At 40.6% G+C, this 18,497-nt stretch overlaps 1 protein-coding gene across 3 annotated transcripts in view; it reads left to right on the top strand.

The window, feature by feature from the left end:
* Positions 1–514: 514 nt before the first annotated feature.
* Positions 515–18,497, top strand: part of LCORL (ligand dependent nuclear receptor corepressor like) — a gene marked incomplete at both ends in the record, with an annotated part of 81,179 nt that continues 63,196 nt past the window's right edge. For all 3 annotated transcript variants that reach the window (XM_084204949.1, XM_084204948.1, XM_084204950.1), the window contains one exon: positions 515–662. In XM_084204949.1, coding sequence (XP_084061075.1) covers positions 515–662 — 148 coding nt within the window. The remainder of the gene's footprint in view (positions 663–18,497) is intronic.

The raw sequence follows: 18,497 nt of genomic DNA, 5'->3' as shown, positions 1-18,497 counted from the left end.
TTCTGAGCCCGGCACTGTGAGGCGCGGGGCTGAGGGGCCCCTGGCAAGGCCGGCTGTGTGCCCACCCGAAGAAAACCTCGGGGGCGATGCCGCTCCCCTCCCTCACGAACTACAGCTCCCGACGTGCCTTGCTGCCGCCTGCCCTGGCCGGGCCAGAGCAGGTGGCGCGCTGGCCTGCGGGAGCTGTAGGCCGGGGAAAATCGACGGGCAGCGGGACAGTCGCGGGCAGGGAAGGGTTTTCGGTTCTCGGCCCGGCTCTCGGCCCAGCTCGTGGTCTGTGGGGGAGAACCGGGCCTCGGGCAGGGAGGACGGCGGGGCGGGGGAACCGTGGGGAGCGGGGACGCGCGTCAGTCACCCCGCCAGGCGGCGCGCGCGCTCCCCGCGCCGGATGCTGAGGGGGAGAAGGGGGTGCGCGGGCGCGCGCTCGACGAGGCAAAGGGGGGTGGGGGGGAGGGAGAGGAGCCGGGGGAGCGCGCGCTCGTATGTAAATGAGCGGGCGTGAGGTCAGAGGCAGATGGAAAAGGGAACAGAAGGAATGGCCGCCGCGGCTCCCGCTCCTCCTGCCGCCGCCTCCCAGTGCCGGAGCCCCCGCTGCACGGCGGAGCGAAGGGGAGTCCGCCGAGAACTCGACTCCTGGCGGCACCGGCTCATGCACTGTGTGGGTAAGAGAGGGGGCGGCGGCGGCGTGTCCCGGCTGCAGCGGGGGGGGACCGAGGGGCGGGGGACGGGGCGGCGAGCGGGGTCTGAGAGGGGAACGGACAGCGAGGCGGGCGAGGCTCTCCGAGCCCCGATCTGTCGAGTGGGCGGAGGGGGGGAAACGGGGATGGAGGAGCAGCTCCCGCGGCTCTCTTAGAGGGTGGGAGCGGAGACGGGGTCTGTAAGGGAGAGCGAAGGTCCTAAGCCGCCTCCGGGCACCAGAGGGTGGGTGTTACGGCTTTGCCTGGGGCCGCTGGCTCCCTCCCGTCATCGCCGACCGAGACCCTTTCTCGGCTCTGGTCCTTTTGTCTCGGCTCCTCGTCGTTCGCGCGGTGAGCGCCGGTGGCTGCCCCCCTCCTCTCCTCCATCGCCAGTGCCTGGGGGGTGGAGGGGGGAAGGGAGCCCGCCTCTGTGTGTGTGTGTCTGTGTCTGTGTGTGCGTGCGCCTTTAAGAGGGAGCCGCTCCTGCACTGACGGTTGGGATTTGAAGTTTTCCCTCCCCCTGGAAGTTGTCATGGCGACGGCAGCTCTCCCCCCTCCCGCCCCCGGGGCTGCCCCGGTGGCTCTCGTGCCGGGAGGTTTCCCGGGTCACGTGACTCCCCCGCGCGTGTCCGGCTGGCGGGGGCGCGCGGGCACCGGCGGCGTTCCCGCCTGGAGGAGCCCCGGGACCGGGGCTGCTCCCGCTGCGCTCCGCCCGGGCAAATGCAGCCTCCCCTCCCGGCCCCGTCCCTGTAAGCGCCGGCATTCGGCACGTGTGTCGCCTCGGGGCGGCGGGCGCTTCGGTTGGGATTTTTTTGTTTTATTTGTTTGGTGGAGGTGGGGTGTGAACACTGAGGCCAGGAACTGCCTATTTGTATTGTTTCAACAGTCGTTTCCCTTCTTGGGGAAATAGGATCCTTGATCTTCAAGTAGTGTTAGAGTCAGTGCCTATCCTCCCCGATGGCTGAGCGGGGAAACACTTCTTGTGTGGCTGGGAGGGTGAGCAGCTCTTCATTCAGTGTTTCTGCGGGCGCTTGAGACAAGAGCAGAGTAAGAAGTGAATACCTAACAAGCTGGCATACCTGTATTTACAGGCAATTAGTACTAATCCGCTATCCGTGGATTTTTTACATTTTTCAGTAACCTGATAACTGCTTGTTACACGCAAGCTTCTTGATCTTGCTGTGTTGCCCCAAGAGCCCTTGTAAACACCTGTTATAACACCTGTATATATGTGAGCATGTCTGTGTATGCTTGCAGTGTCTTTTTATTTCTCCAAGTTATAGTGCTGTTTAGAAAATAGTTTATTCCAACCACTACTACACTATATAACGCTTCTAATAGAAAGAATGCAGTTTAATTAGAATATACAGGAGAGCCAGTTCATTTACATAGATGCTGTGATAAGGTGTTAAATCTGAGGATGGATATCTCTCACAAGTGGCACTTTCTGTGGTTGCCTGTTATTTAATGGCATTTCACTTAAAAATTTAAATCCAGAAGTCTTCTTGACAGTAGATGACTGAAGGAGTCTTCTGGTGGTAATTGTATATTGTCAGATGTGTTTGAGAAACAGTTGCGCAGCACAACCCACACTGAGAAGCGTAAAGAAATACAAGAAGTTGAGTCCTCTGTTGGGCAGATCTCCTGGGTTTAGGGAGCTTCTTCAGAGTTGCCTTTTGGGTTGGCCTTTCTCTGAGAATTGCAAAGTGCAGAACTGTTATATAATTACTTACATTTTACACTGCACTATGGTTGTGCTTCACATTCAGCTTTGTCTTATTTGGAATAAAAGTTAAGAGTATGATTTCTTTGTATGTTCATGATCAGAAATTCAGTTAAAAGAAAGGAGTCCTGAGATTATTAGCAACTGCTAAGGAGAAAGGACATAGGTTATGGTTTAATAGTTAGTCAAGAGCTATCTCAGTTAAGAACTGTTACCTGGCAGGCCTGTTGAGCAGCCCTTATCAGAGAGAGAGTGTAAACAAAGTGGCAAGAAAGTGAGTAGTCAGGATAATGGAGGTAGAGTACGATTAACAGGTTTGGGCTGGGGGTTTTTTGTGTGGGTTTTTTTTTCACTTTACTCCTTTGAAATTCTGTTCCATTAAATTCTGTAAAATAGCTAAAAATAACTTTTAAAGTAAAAATGGTTCATTGTTCTCACTTGCCAAAGTATTCCTAAGGATTTGAAGAGTCTAACAAAGTTTACTCTTACCTGGAAGGTCTGAGCAATGTCTGGGTTGATGGCTGAAATGGCAGCATGGTGGAGGAGGGAGTGGTGAGTTTGATGGATTTGGCACTCTTCTCAAGAATCATGTTTGTAGTAAAGTGAGAAAAACAATATGGTAAGGCAGTAGTCCCCCAGTTCTTGATCTTTTTGAATGAGCAACTTTATTTTGATGTCTTGTGTCATTTACTGTATTGATACTAGATATTGGCATTTCTGTAGCATTTCAATTGGCATTCTGTGGCATTTCAATTAATTGGTATTAATTGAACACTGAAATAATTTATCTGTCAAGGATTCCTCATCTACTTTCTTAATGGAAGTGGTAAACTGAGCCAGAGATAACACCTCTAGGAGAGTGGTTGAGCACTGTTCATATTTACAACAGTGAGACTGAAATAATATTCGGTGGAGGGCTTGTGATGGTTAGGGACTTCTGCTTGAAGGGCTCAGTTGCTGAATTGTTTATTGGTCAAAGCCTGGTTGCAGATTTAGCTCTAAAGCCCATGCATATATGTAAAAGCTTGGGGTTTGCCAGCCTGATATGTTAATTTGTGACCTGCAGAATATGTTTTAAAGCCTCATGTCAAAATGTTCAAACACTTAAAGAATTTGAAAAACAAAACAATGATAAAATTTCACTGACATTACTGAAAATTTGTTTGTTTGGTATCTAAACATACTTGAAAGTACGAAAGACTCCACACGGTAAATGAATGCAATATATTAACAGAAATTTGAAATAGGTGTTCAGTACAAAATGTCTGTTCAGCTGGAAATCTTTGTATGTGTTATGTTGAGCACTGACATTCCTAAGATGCTTAGACTTGTGCTTATTGGGTGTTCCTAACTCTTGCATGACTCGATCAGAGTTCAAAACTAGATATTCTTAAAAAGCACCTGGAGATCTCAATTCTGTTGTGTCCTTACAGCTGTATAGTATGTGCTAACAAGTATTGCTTATTCTTATCAACAGTGCTCACTGGTATGTTTTGGCTTAGGTACAGTCTTTGTGGCATAACTAGCACAAAATACCCTAATTGTAAATTGTGTATTTATAGAAAAGTGCCAGAAAGCTCAGGGTACCTGAGTTGGCCAGTAACTGAGTTCTGTGGTGGTTTAAATTGCAAGGTATTTTATAGAGGTGAATATCACAAGGATTAAAAAGGGCTCTCTGATGCTCTTTGATTAGAACTTTTTCTTGTGAATTGATTAATTCTATTCCATTGGATTGGGAGACTTTGGCAGTATGGACCTGTAAGTCTAGCTTTGTGATCAGCCTTAAAAAACTGGATTTATCCTGGTTTTTCAAGCAGTAATTGATCCCACTGCTCAATTTCATTTGAACTTAATAGGTAGAGTGTTGGCAAGTACTTTGAGTTCCCATTACTTTCATGATTAGGCACAGAAGAGAGACCAAGTAATGGCTGGGATGCAAGAAAGGTTCAAGTACAGGGTTGGGCCTTTTGCTGTGTTACCACAGTAGCCTGTGGGTGAGGTTTGGAGCAGTAATATGGGGCTTTTTAATGGAAAGTGCCAGGTAATTCCAACCATGTTGGATGTTGGAATCTTGCTAGGACACTGCAGTGTGTTGTAAAAATACAACAGTGTCTACGTAAAACTTTCATTTTCAGTGAAAGATTAAAATATTATTGCTACATTTTCTAAAAAAAAAAAATACATGGCTATTTGGGGGAAGGGCAGAAGTTTTACTGTTCTTCTGCTGCAGCTCAAGGGCACACATTTGACAGGAAATAGCCTTGGTGTATTGCTTTCTTATGAAAACTGAAATTTGATCAAAGTGAAAATCCATTTTTGTATCTCTGAATTCTAGCATAAAAATACTTCTTTACTTTTGTTAATTTTTTTCAGCCTTTTTTCCTTCAAAACTAGGATACATTACTGCATCTAAGTCTTTTTTGATAGATCTAGACTTTCAGTTTTTATTTTGTTTTAGTATTTGAACTTCTGCTCCAGCTTACTATTTTTGAACAAGCTGTCTCAAAAGTGTACTTTCCAAGGGGAGGAATTCCCCCCAAACAAAAGATTTATAGCTGCTTCATTTGGTGGTATCCCCACACTGGCAACACTCCTGCATTAAATACCTCATATCTTTATTCCCACAATATGCAGCAGTGTTTGCACTTTCCATGTGGATGTAAGTACTTTGCAGCAGGATATTGTCACTTTTTTTTGTAATACTGCCATGGTTTTAGGTGATTTTCTATGGTTGCCATTGTAGTAGTGGGAGAACCAGCTATTTTACTGTATTTATTTGTAATGTTCTTATGTACCTACTAATGATAGTTATGGTGGCTCAGTGCTGTGTCACCTGTCAGGCCCCTAACAGATGGCATGCAATAGTGACTTCAGTATGATACCTGCTTTGAACTCTTTTGCTTCCTTGGCACTCCAGCACCTTTAAACAGCCAACAAGCCTGCTATGGCCATAGTGCCATCACCCAGTATGATGGGCAGTAATACTGGTGTAAGGTGTTCCTGTGGATCTGTTGTGCTTTGAGTTGTGGTGTGAAACCCTTTGTGTGATTCCACCGTGAAGCAGATCAAGGAAGTAATCTCACTGTTACTGCAAATGTCAGAAGAAGAACAGGAATTAAATCTAGATCTCAGTCTCAGCACAGGTTCACTGGCAGTTTTTGATGCAATGAGGGAAGATGGTATCATGTAAGGGAATAGCTCAAACTAGTATTACAGAGTCAGGTGTGTAAGTGGGCACTAGCATTAGACACTTCTTGTGAACCACAATTTAAGAATGCAATAAAGTGCCATTTTGTATTGTCAAGTCCCATGGAACTGTTACTAAAATGGAGTAATTGCAATTCTGACTGCATGTTCATGCCTCTTGGATGCTTGCATCAGCACTCTTTTCACCCCTATCTGATCTGTTTTAACTCAGTATGTGGTCAGCTGGCTGTTGCAGAGTTGGGGTTTGCCAAAAAAAAAAAAAAAATATGGCTCCTGATGCTAGCACAAGGATAGGGATGGGCCTTTGCAACAGAAGCAGCAATGGGTAATAACAGAAAGGAGCCATTGGATTGGTTTAGCTGACAGGAATGGAACACAGTCCTAAATGTACCCTCTCAATTTCCCCTGAACAAAACAGGTTAACAAAGAGGGGAAAATGGTCACTGTGTGTATATGGGTCATTGGAAATTGCTGCAGTGTATGTACTGAATTAACTGTCCTTAGACTGAAGTAAGAGAAAACACATGGGGTTTGTTTTGTGTTGGACTACCTTTGTTTCAAATATGCAGTGTTAAATCAGCTTCTTTTCTGTATCATCTCACAATAAATTTCAACTCATCAGCTTTTCTCTCAGAAAGAAGTAATTGCCCACTGCTGCCATGTGTTTTTGAAGGGTTATCTTATGATTGACTCTTGAGAGAAATGTCTATGTGGTGAAAACAGTACAAGAAAAGTTAGATTAATGATACCCAGAGATTTAGTTGACAAGGCAGAGAGAGGAAGTTCTGTGTATTTAGCTGTAGATGCAGTACTAGTTCACTGATCCCTTGAGAACCTACAATTGTAAGGATCTGTGGAGCATAATTTTTATGAAAGATGAAACTGTTCCTGCTACATAGACTAATCCATGGATTGTGTGGCATGCATGCAGTGCTTAGTTTGAATTTTTTGCACATGGAGCAGAAATGTGTTGCTGGGCATGCAAGCAGATACACATATCTTCAGTAGTGTTGATAAAACCTGTGATTGTTTTTGGTGCTCCCTATGTCTAGAGACTGGTATGTGGAAGCAGTTCAATTTTTAAGTGTTCCAGGAACTACTGTAATCTTTGTCAGTGTTTCTAGGCATAGCTTGAACTTTCTTATTGTATGTTCTTATATGGTAGCTGTTTACTTTATATGTGCTGATAGAGAGCTGAGAAATTTAAACTCTGATTTTCTACTTTATAGGCACTGAGAATTTCCTAAGCTGGAACTTGTGTAAACCAAAACCATGGAGTGCAAATAAAGTCACTGCAACTCCCTCTCAGTTCTTCCCTTGATTTGGCATTTAGTAACTGTGCACTCTAATGCTTGAGGTTGGTAATTTCCAGGGGATTTTTTTTTTGTTGATGCATGACACAGTATTGTTGTTTTTCTTTCTGAATTCACTGTACCTATGTTCATGATTTATGTTGACTGGTATGAGCATGCATTTATTAAACAATTCAACAAACTAGACTGTAAAACCAATCTAGCTTAATACTAACCTAGAAAACAGGAGGAGAAATGTGGCAGGAGGAAAAAGAGGAGAGAAAAGGTCAGATCTAGTTTAACTTGGATCAGTTTTCCAATCAGGTTTACAGTGTACCTGTTTTTTTTCTCCTGAGTTAAATGTAAGTAGCTTTACTGGGAAGAACAAGGCTTCTGATTTTTAGCGACTGCTTATTTTAGCGACATTTTTGGGTGTTTGAAGTGTGTAAGTTGGCTGGAGAGTGTTCCTAACCAACAAGACTGTTGATGAGAGAGAATACAGTACCACTAACAATAAGATCTTTCCACTTGTTCTCCCTTCGTTGCAGAACTTGTCTGGTGTAACAGTGAACTGCTCTTCTGTTTTAAGTTAGCCTGGGAGGCCTACTGTAAATTTTTTTGTTGTTGTTGCTCTGGGTTGTTTTCTGTTAGTTGGGTCTCCTTAACTGCCTTGCTATGTGAGGGAAGTAATAATAGGCGTGTGTTCTGCTGATCAGTTAGCAGATCAGGGTTTGCTGTTGAGGAGCTGTATTCCAGCTACTCTCAAATAGCTGGGGCTTGTACTGCCTACAGCTAAAAGGAAAAATGAGTGCTTCTTTCCCTTTTCCACCCTTGCCTGTTTTATTTTTCAGCTACATTATATGGGTGTTTTGAGTAGATGGTTACAATGGATCCCTTTTTCTTGACTATGACTCAAGTATCAGGGCTTCAAAGTAAGTTGTTGTTCTAACCTTTAGAGTTCAGCGTGTTTATGTAGAGGTCAGGCAGAGCTTTATAGACTTTACTAACTTAAAATTCTTTGTCTCAGTTAGAAATAATGTCTTTTATGTTATTCTTGAACTTTGCTCTCTTCAATGTGCTTGGTGGGAACTTTTATAAGTTGGAACATTAATAGAGGTTGGTACAGAACTGAATTGCTGTGGTTCACATGTGTAGTATCAAACTTCTGAAAAGTAAGGTGACATTCTACATTTGGCTATCATACATAAGGGAAAAAAATCCACAGAGCACAAAACCAATCAAAATCAAACACAAACTTGTTTGGAGGTATAAAGTTATGTGATACATCTCTTTTTTCCACTGCTAATCTACCACTTTATCCTTCCATCTACTACGGGCAGGAAGAAGTGAGGGAAGAGTAGGGCAGATGGATGGTAGTGGCTCATCCCTTTGAGCATGTAAGGGCACAGAAGATGCATTGCAAAGAGCAGAGAGCTCTGAATCTGCAGAAGTGCTTTGGGCTGTGGAGGCTGAATTCCTTTTTATGGGGCGTGGTCAGCAGCATGTCGTTCTGCAGATCAAAGAGCCACGTGTCAGGCGTCTTTTTTGTTTCCACTTCTGGCACAGTCCAGGTTCCTGTGTAGTATCTTGAGAAGCTGGATTAACCCCTTCTTAGATAAACATCCTATTCTTGGAAAAATTCTTCTAGCATCTCAGTTACTGCTCATGTGTTTGGTTCTCAACATCCATCCAGGCTTGTATCTCCATAGCAGCAGTGTTGTATTGCAGGAGCCTGAGTTGGGTAAATGTCACTAGATACGATTTTTTTTTTTCCTGTTTTAATTTTTTTAAAGTTTGTTGGTAAATGAAAGCTCACTGAATTTGTGGCCTCATTAACTCTGTTCTTTGCTTTCACTTTCTCTAGAACTTTACAGTAGAGTCCTGATATCCAATTATGAGACATCCTAGCTTTTGTGGCACCTGGGGATTGATTACTCATGTTCAAAGTGCTGTTCAGTGGGAAAAATTACTGGTTTTCAGTGTGTTTTATTGTAAAATGTTGCTAGTTTATTTTAAAAATGCTAAATGTTCAGATTTTAAGTATTTATCTTCCTCCTTCCACGGTTCCCAGCTTCATCATCTTATTTAAAGGCTAGTTAGTCTTACATGTGAATAATACTTCTCACTGTCATAATTCCACTTTCATGGAATTTTATGGAATGTTTAGCTTTATAAACTAGCTTTAGTGCATTTCTAGTCTGATGATCCAGTAATAAGTTGGAGGGAACTGTAATTAACTTAGGGTTAAATATGCTCATGCTTTTCATAAGTATTGTCAAAAAGCTTTGTATATCTTGTTTAAAAGTTTTATTTTCAATTTGAAAAGCACTACACCATTTAGTAATGCCAGGTTAAAATGCTGCTGCTGTAAAACTGCTGGACATCTTTTGATTAATAATTAATTAGTATTGCTGCCATATATAATGTAGAGTGTAGAAGACTGCTTTAAAGGAGCTCCCCTTATGATTACAGCTGGCAGTTTGGCTCACAGAACAGTGTGTTCCACAGCAAGGTCCAGCTAAATGAGAAGATCTGACTTCACTGAAGTGTAGCTATTAAGCCCCCTAATCTGAAAATGGGGGAGGATTATCAAATGGCTACTGTTTTGTGACCTTAGTACAGATCTAGGTCATTCTGGTGTTAGCCACTGATGAGGGGGAAGAAAAATAGAATCTGAGTTTTACTGCTGCCTTAGACTGTTCTGTGTATGGGCTTGAGTGCTAGCTTTGCCAAGCTGTTCCAAAAGTTTACTGTGCTATCAGCTAAACAATGCAGTGATTGTGGAGTTACCTGTGATTTTGGTACATGCTCCTTGAATTTCCTTATTTTTCCTGGACCATCTCTGTCCTTCTTTCCATCCTTCAACTTTCATGAGTAGTATTTGACTAAAACTTGGAAGTGATACAGTATAATGGCTGTTGGGGAAATAAGGTTTATAAACTCACTTCTACCATTTTGAAAGATGTCCCTACCCACAGCAGGGGGCTGGAACTAGAGGAACTTTAAGGTCCCACTGTTCTATGATCCCTATTTACTTGGGAATTTTGCCACCTGTTGTGTTCCACTCTATTGTGGCTTTTGAGCTCAGAGATCTTCCTGTGATATAGAGAGTTTCAAAACTGTCCTGATTGAAGTCCTGCCACACCTCTTTCTGTTGATGCCTAAATCTTGTTCAGTTATAGTTGTCCTGTGATCTGTCAGGAAGTGAGATCCTTTGGTCAGAGTAATTTCAACTGTGCAGCTCTTATTGGGTTCTTTGCTTCATTGCAGGTATGTGCCTGCTCATCGTTTAATTAGATGTGAAATGAAATGTCATTTGTTTATCTTTCAGGCTTGCATCATACTCTCTGCTGATGCAATGAGTCAGAACTTTCGATGTACTTCAATGCTTTTTTAATTGTTGATTAAATGTATTTAGCAAGGTAAAACTTGCTCTTAAGGAAATTGTCTTCTTGAGGATAGACCATCTCCTTACTTGTTCTTGTCTTCCCCATTTTTTGTCAGTTCTGTACCTATTTTACATGCACGATACCCTGCAGGCTTGTCAAAGTTTTGTCTTGAGATGCCAGTTGATGTTTAAATTGGTTAAACCATGACAACACATCTGTCCTAACTCTAACTGATGTATGTGCCATAAGCACTTAATACCGGTCTGCTCTAGTGGTGTCCATAAACATGCACTCCTGTTCCATGTCACCAAGCCCTCACAGCTCTCTAAGGACCTTAGAAATGTGAGGTGGCTCTTCATTTTTGGCCTCTTTTGTTTTTCTTAGGTGCCTTACTGCAGTTTGCATTAATCCCTTACTACTTTTTAAACAGTAAAAAGAGTCCCTTTAACTCATATTGGCCTTCCTTTTGAAATGCCAGATGTTATACCTTCTCAGAAAGAATTTCTTCAACAAGACCATCAGACTGGTTAGGATATATTGGAAAGTATCTTTATTTCCCATCTGCATCCATTTTGAAGTCTACTGACTCCTGAACAAATGGGTTCTACCGTAGTGAAATAGGATTTAATAAGAAAATGGTCCATTTGGAACTTATGGTGTCAGTTCTTATCTTGAGATATTGGAATTGTTCAGAGAGCTCTGAGCTTAGTGCTGATGTGAAAAACTGCACTTCAGTACTGACCCTAGATCAGCTTTGTGCACAGCCCTCAGAAGCAATGGTGGATGAGCCCTGGGTCCTTCGTACCTCACTATGTCAATTGCACAGAACAGAGCTTTTTCTTAAAGCTAGAGCTTCTTCACAAAACATCAGAGTTTCACTGGAGAATTCATATTAGAGATAAACTGCTTAGTAAATCTTAAAATAGCAAAGTTTTTGAGCAAGTGTTCGTCTGTAAATCAGTCATGTCTAGATTACTGTTGTCACCTCTGGCAAGAGCTCCTTGTCCCACAAACCTTCAAAGAGTGAACTGAAAATTTAATGTATCATGGATTTCATATTTAAGTGGTCAGTGCTTTCTGCAGTTACACTGCAGTTGCTTCCTGCAGTGTTACACTGCAGGAGAAAAAGCTGTGAGAGAAGCACACAGTCGTATGACCTGAGGAAACTTGCATGATGAATTTAGGTTATTGCTGCACGTGTCTCTTAATTGTTGACTTTAAGAATACTTGTCCAGTGGTTCAGGAAGGGGTTTTGGTGGCCCACACCTGGCTTTTATAAGGCCTTTACCCCAGGCTGTCACTTACAGTAGTAGTTTGACAGCTGCTACTTGATGTAACTTGAAGTAATTTCCCACTCCTTCATGTTGTCTGAGGAGATCCTGACATCTTTTTAGACTGAGGAATCGAGTCATTCACCTTGTCTGTCTCATTCAGCCACCAGCAGAAGACCCAAAACAGCCTCTTCTACTGTTGTTTGTGAGAGCATTTACTTGGTAGTGATTTGGATGGTGTGTTTGAAGAGCTGTTAACTCTCCTTTGCTCTGTGTGGTGCTGCACTTCTCCACCTGCCTTTAACTGACCTGGTTAAGTGGCATTCAGGGTAGCTGCAAACTGAATAGGCAGCAGCTTCATATGTTCAGCATCTCAAGTGGCAATCAGGCATTTTCTCCTCTTTCATTCTCAGCCTTTCTGATAAGTAATAAATGGTTTTTTGCTTTTTGTGTGAGATAGGAGTGATCTTGACCTATGATACTGATTTAAAAAATTTGGTACCAGATAAATAACTTTATACTAAGTTTTCCTGAATGCTGGTACTGAAATTGATCTGTTTCCTGCAGAAGTTTCCCTCTTGCTGGAAATGCAGACTGTGATCACACCTTTCATTTAAGAAATCCTATTAATGTATTCTTGACCTAGCAGTTCACATGGCTTCCCTAAGTGGTTGCAGTTGTCTTTCCAAATTGTTTCATTAAGAGGGAAAAGTGCTCTACTTACAGATCAGCTCAGAGTACTGAAGTTTCTTGTTTTGGCTTGCTTGAGACTTGTGGGAAACAATGGGTTATGGCTGTCTTGAGTCAAAGAAACTCACTAAACTGTGAGTAGAATAATGAACTCTGCTAAAGATTCTGCCTTTTCTGTTTATCTTATAATTTATGGTTCTTATGGAGAAAAAGAAATGAACCCCAAACCAACTGATATGAATCCTTTTTTTTTTTTCAGCTACTTGATCTTAGTGCAGAATTTGTGATGAGTTGGTTTTTTAAGGAATAAAATAGAGACATCCACTTTTTTCCCTTTTTGCACAGTATACAGTGAAGAGGTATCTCTTTGTTTTTAAAGCAGACTAGCAAATTTAGTAGTGAGAATTACTGTCTGTGGAAATAATGAATATTTGCTTTTGCTAAGGAAAAGACAGTGCTGGAATACAGAAGGAGCAGAGTGTTTCTAAGACAGGATAACTACTGTTTAAACCCATCTGTTTTGTGTCAGTGATCTTGTCTGTTCCCAGCCTGATTCAAGAATTCAGAATCTTGCCACTAGGTACTTAAAAATGTATCTGGCTTTCCTTTGTGGTGTTCTCCCTGTTCCCCAACTCAGGTTGGACAGTTGTTAGCAATGTGAATTTTATGCAGTCTGATCAGAAATGTAATAAAAACTGTTTCAAAAATCTCCCAGTAAATTCTCATATCTGGTATATGGTTGAATTTCAGTGCTATAGGAATTCTGTTCCACTGCAGATGGGTTCAAGTCCCACACTTTGAAGCTTACGATTTTCTCCCTTCATCCTCTGTCATAAATGATTGGGAGGAAATTTATAAAAAGTTTGTACAGATGCATGCTAATTGCTTAAAGAAAAAAAAGCCAGACCAAAAGATAAAAACCAAAAAAAAAAAACCAAACCCCAATCGCACCTACTTCAGCTTTTGAATTGTATGAAATACTAAAAGCAAATCCCAGAGACTTTTTCCTGTTCTCTTCTTACATGATGAAAATGCCCAATGTAAAGCTAAAATTTGTATTTAAAGTCTTTATTTCTGTATTTCTGCTTTTCTGATCTCCAGGGTGAAATGAAATTATTCAGCCTTCTTAATCAAAAAGTTAAACAGCTGAAAACTTTAGTCTCTTCATTTCAGTGTGTTCTGAAAGTTCAGCAGATGTTGACTTGAATGATGCAGAGTCCAGGTTGGTTGTCCGTGACCTGTAAGCTGGGATACACTGCCTCTGTACACTTGAGCAATGACATCTTTTCTATTCCCTGAGCATGTTTAAGAACTGGTTTGAAATCACAGTTTAGCTAAGTTCTTTCAATCTTACAGGAGCATCTGGGGCACTTGCAGTTTAAGCCTTGAACACCAGAACATATTTAGAGAAAGTAAGCACAGTTAAAAATTTTTATTTGAAGTGAAGTTTTTAAATAGATAGAAGTCGGTTTCTTGTCAACATGTTGCTGGCTCTACGTTTTGTCTAATTTGCAAAGCCAGATTCTGCCTGGATTTAAAAAGGATGGCTATTAGAGGGTCTTCTGGGGGGGGAAGGGTTGCTGGTTTATTTTTTTAAAGCTAAGTATTTGTAAAAATAAGCTGTAAATTAAAGGTGAAGGTATATGGCAGAGGTATTATGAAATGCAGGAAAGTGAACTTCAGATGAATTCAAGAAATTAACTACTATTAAAAACGTATATTCTATTCAGTTCCTGCTATCATTGTGGTACTTCTAGGATTACTAGAATGTTTTTTAATTATCTGGTTTCAGCATTTGTGTTAATGATATGTATGAAAATAAAGATTTTGAAGAATTTGACCTGAGATTTATAGAGTTCATAGTTCACCCACTGTGTTATAGTTTGGTAGCTTGATACAAGAGCTGTTTCTTTTGGAGCTTCAGTAGGTAAGAAAAGTGTCAATTGATTTCAGTGCAATTTAGTTGCAGGATTTCAGTCAATTTCAAACTTTCTAAATAATAGAAACCAGTAAATAGTTTCTCAGTAACAAATGGTTTCTGACAAGGAAGAAGATGAATCTGCTGGGAGAGATGAATGACTTTTTTCCGGTTCATAATTTCAAAGCTATTTGTGGGAAATAGGTTGAGTGACACAGAAATTATAATTGAGAAGAAACCTGAAAATTCCATTGAAACCGAATGTCTTCTGAAATTCTTCTTCCTTGTAAAACTTAATGTCAGGCAGCAGTTTCATGGAATGCTCTGAAAACTTGTGACTTCATTAGCTTGCAGTAGACACATAGTGTAACACAGAATCCTAAGCTTCAGTTTCTCAAAAGCCCATCAGGTTAGGAATGTTCTGGTTTGTTTGTTTGTTGTTTTGTGGGGAGGTTTAGGTTGGTGGTTTTTTTTTTTTTTTTGGCTCAGTGTACTGGGGTACTTTTTCTAAAAGCTTTTCTTAGTGGAAAGCCCAGTGTTCTTTGATTCTTGTAATCCAGGAAGTGTGCAAGACCTGTTTATTTGTTAATTGACTCCTAGGCTTTCTCCCAGATGCTGGTTGGCTGTGTGATACTGCATAGTAGTAAAACAGTGTTGTGAACTGTCCATTGTTACAGACTCACTGTGGACTTGACTTTTTTCTGTGGTTTAGTGAACATCTGACTAGGCCTTCAAGGGGAAGAAAAGAATTTGTCTGAATTCTAAATTGTTAGGTAAAATAGCCAGACTTTTTAGTCCTCTTGTAAATCTTAAAATGATTTTTAAGAAACAGACACATGCTTTAGGCACATGGTTTTCTGAAAGTGACAGTTGTTTCTATGTCTTACTCTTGGGCATTGTTCTCCTCATGTTGTAAAACTCTTAAATTGATACCAAATGAGGAAGTCGTGAGCATTTTTCCAAGCTGGATGTAATCTTTTACAGTCTCTTCCTCCCTCTGAATTTCCTTCTCTAAGGATACAAGCTATGAACTGGTCAAATTATTGCCAGCCCTGTTCTGGGTAACAGTTGGTGTCTAGCTGGCTCTGATGTAGGGTCTTGGAAAAAGAAAGGCAGGATAAGCTTCAGGCTGAACACCAATATTCACACCAATTCCATATTTAAATGTTCCAGTGCAGCAGCTGGGATTAGATTACTGTTCAAAGAGTTTTTAGAGAGAACAAAAATTAAGTTTTAGTAACTGTCACTTAGAGGCATTTTTCTCTCTATCCACAGAGCAGCATAGTCACTTCTGAAGTGTCTTCCTTAGGTCTTTTAAATTATAAATAACACAAGTCTCTCAGAATATCTGGCTGCTACATTAGAAATTAAATATACTTTTAACCTTGGCAGTGTCTGAAGGTACAGTAAAAAGTGTCGTGTTGGGCTCTCCTGTTTACAAGTCTGCAGGGACACATTGGCATAGAAGATAACTTGGGAGAATGGAACTGCTTCTCTTTTTATTGAACCTCATTTTTCTTGCTGTGATTTATAAATACCTGAACTCTAAGTTGAAGCTAATTGCAGTCTTTATTTAACCTACAAAAACTTCCCCCTCCCACCCTTGTTGGCTGCCACCCTTTTCTTTAAAATTGTGAACAATTGGGGGGAGGCAGGACATTTCCTCTTTTTGTTCTGTCTCTGAGGTATGGCCAGTGTCAGTCTCCTTCTTTGTATTCAGCTTGATGTTTGTAACTGCTTCATGTTACAGTGAGTTCTTTTGATGTACATAGTGTTTTTGTGAAACTATATTTCATCACTGTCTCCATCCCCACAATAAAGCACAGCATAGAGAATTGAAACCAAGGATTTTTATCCTAAGTGAAAAGTAAGCAGTTAGAACTGACGTGGTTCTGTAGTCTCATTTCAAGTTTTGGTCACCCTGTCTTGCTGGCAGCAGCAATGTCCTCAGCTGCATTAGTTCTTAGAGTCAAGATTTGCAGAGAAGGAAAAGCATCATTTTAGCTATGGTTTGGAATTTGTATTGGAGTCTAAATAGAGGATTTCCTCCCTTTCAGTTTGGAATCTCTGGTATGTTGGTTCCTGTTTGCTCAGGGAACTGAATCAATATGGTAAAGAAAATGAGTGAGTGTTTTAAGTTAAATGTTAGGAGTTTCTATTATAAGAGAACTTTTTTAGTGCTGTAAGCAAGAAATGAATTCAAGCTAGACAACATATTCAACAGAAGCCCCCGCCCTGCTCAATTCCTATGCAAAATTTGTCCTAAGTTAAGTCTCAGGAATTCTTCTGCAAGAAGAATGGGTTGCTTTTTACCTGATAATCTGGCCAACACTTTATCAAATAATATATTTTAGGAATAGATATTCTGTGGTGATGTTACAAACAGGAAAAATAAAATGTTTGAATAAAGATATAATAATTTTTGCTTCCGTTGTCATGCTTTCTGTCTTGAATATTCTGTCTAGAAAGTTATTTTTTGTTCTTGCCATTTGTATAAATGGCAAAAAGGTGATTATTGAGTGTCTGATTATTGGTTAGTGTGTTTGTATTTTTGGGGTTTTTTTCCTTTTTTTTATCTCAGTGCTTCAGCTGTTTGATACAATAGTCAATCCTTTCCAGATTGTTGTAGTAGTAGATTTAAAGAAATATATAAGTAGAACCAAACTAAAATAAGCCACAATCAACAACAAAAACCTTGTGACTTTGAGATTTATCTCAATATATAAGCAAGACTAAAATTATTAATCCTTCTATGGTTAGGGGGGAACAGTGGGAAAAAAGGACAGCTGCTGACCTGTAGAAGGAAGGGAGAGGCAAAAGAAACAGACACAGATGTTAAAGCTTAATTTAAATTTCTCTGTTAAACACACTGCTCTGCTTCTATGAAATATTAAAATAACTCTTTTCTCTACAGAGTATTCTACTTTAACAAGTTGTAAGGGTATTTCTGCTTATATCCTAATGGTGGGATAAAGGTAACTAGGTATAATAAAAAAATTGATGTAATTATTTTGTGTCTTTTTTCAAAATTTTGAATTAGAGCTACAGAAAGCTCAGAAAATATTTTTTACATAATTGAGAGTGGCCTTATATATCAGAGGAACTTGGTGATGGATGAGTAATAAACACATACTCTTGAAGGGTTTGAGTTTCTGATGTAATTAATTTTATTTTCCTGTCAGTTGGAGACAAAAAAGGTGCAAGAGTTTGAAGCAGATAACCATTTTTCAGGTAAACCTGTTCCCTTCTGTAGTGGCAGATAATGGTGGACAACAGAGTGCAAGCTGCACCTGGAAAATATAGGTGTGTACTTCAGAAGGCTGTAAGTTAGCATGATTAGAAGCTAAAAGATGACTGAATATGAGCTCTAAGTCCCTTTCCTATGAAAGGGATAACTTGTAAGAAAGGCAGATGACTTTTTTAAATAAGCCAAAACAAAATACTGCTTCCTACTCTTGAACCTGTATTAATGATAAATAATATTTATCAGTAAATATTGAAGTACTATTGAGAGAAAATTTGAAGAAAAGTGAAAGATTTTCTTCCAGGGAAGCTGCATCTAGGGCTTTGTCTACCTGGGGTACATTTAAAAAGAAAAAATGAAAGGCAGTTCTAATATTTGACAAAACCAGTGATGCTGAATTCTGTCTGTGGTATGATTGTTTTAATCCAAGGTAGCAGTCTTTGTAAGGCAAACTACAGAACTTCCTCCAGATAAACTCCTGTACTGAGCCAAGCTAAGTAATGCAGTCAGGAAAATTTAGGCAATGGGGAGACGAAAAATTGAAGTTTTTTATTTAGATATAGTACTATTTTGGATGACATGCTGTTTTCAAAAGGAATCACTTTCCAGGTGCGTGAAATAGGGCAAGGTTACAAGAATAGTGGGGGGAAATCAAATTCATTTTTCTCATGGTAATGTCAGTCGTGTCAGTGAGTTTTATCTCACAACTTTGTGTGTTATGCCTTGGCATGAAGCTACTGCTCTTGAAATCAACGTGTGTATTGGGTGAAGGGGGCAGGTAATAGAGGAGGTTGGCTTGTTAGTTGGGGCATAAACCAGTGTGCAGGATCTGTCTTTCAGTCCTTACTTGTCCATAATTTTTTTCCAATGTGATTTTAGATTCTGAGACTCCTCATACAAATTATGTAATAGTCCTCATAGATCAAGAAATATCAGCGCAAAATATAGGTTGTATGACTTCAGAATGGGGTTCGAATTCATCTGTCAACTAGATAAGTGTTTAGAGGCAAATGCAGAAACAGAAACTGAACTGAGTTGTTACCAGGTCCCTTTAACTGGGTAAAGCAACAGGAGCTGTTACTGTTG

This window comes from Fringilla coelebs, assembly GCF_963513975.1.
Source record: "Fringilla coelebs genome assembly, chromosome: 4".
In the NCBI taxonomy this organism is placed as follows: Eukaryota; Metazoa; Chordata; class Aves; order Passeriformes; family Fringillidae; genus Fringilla; species Fringilla coelebs.
The sequence above is the reverse complement of the archived record's forward strand: the minus strand, read 5'-3'. Positions and strand labels throughout refer to the sequence as shown.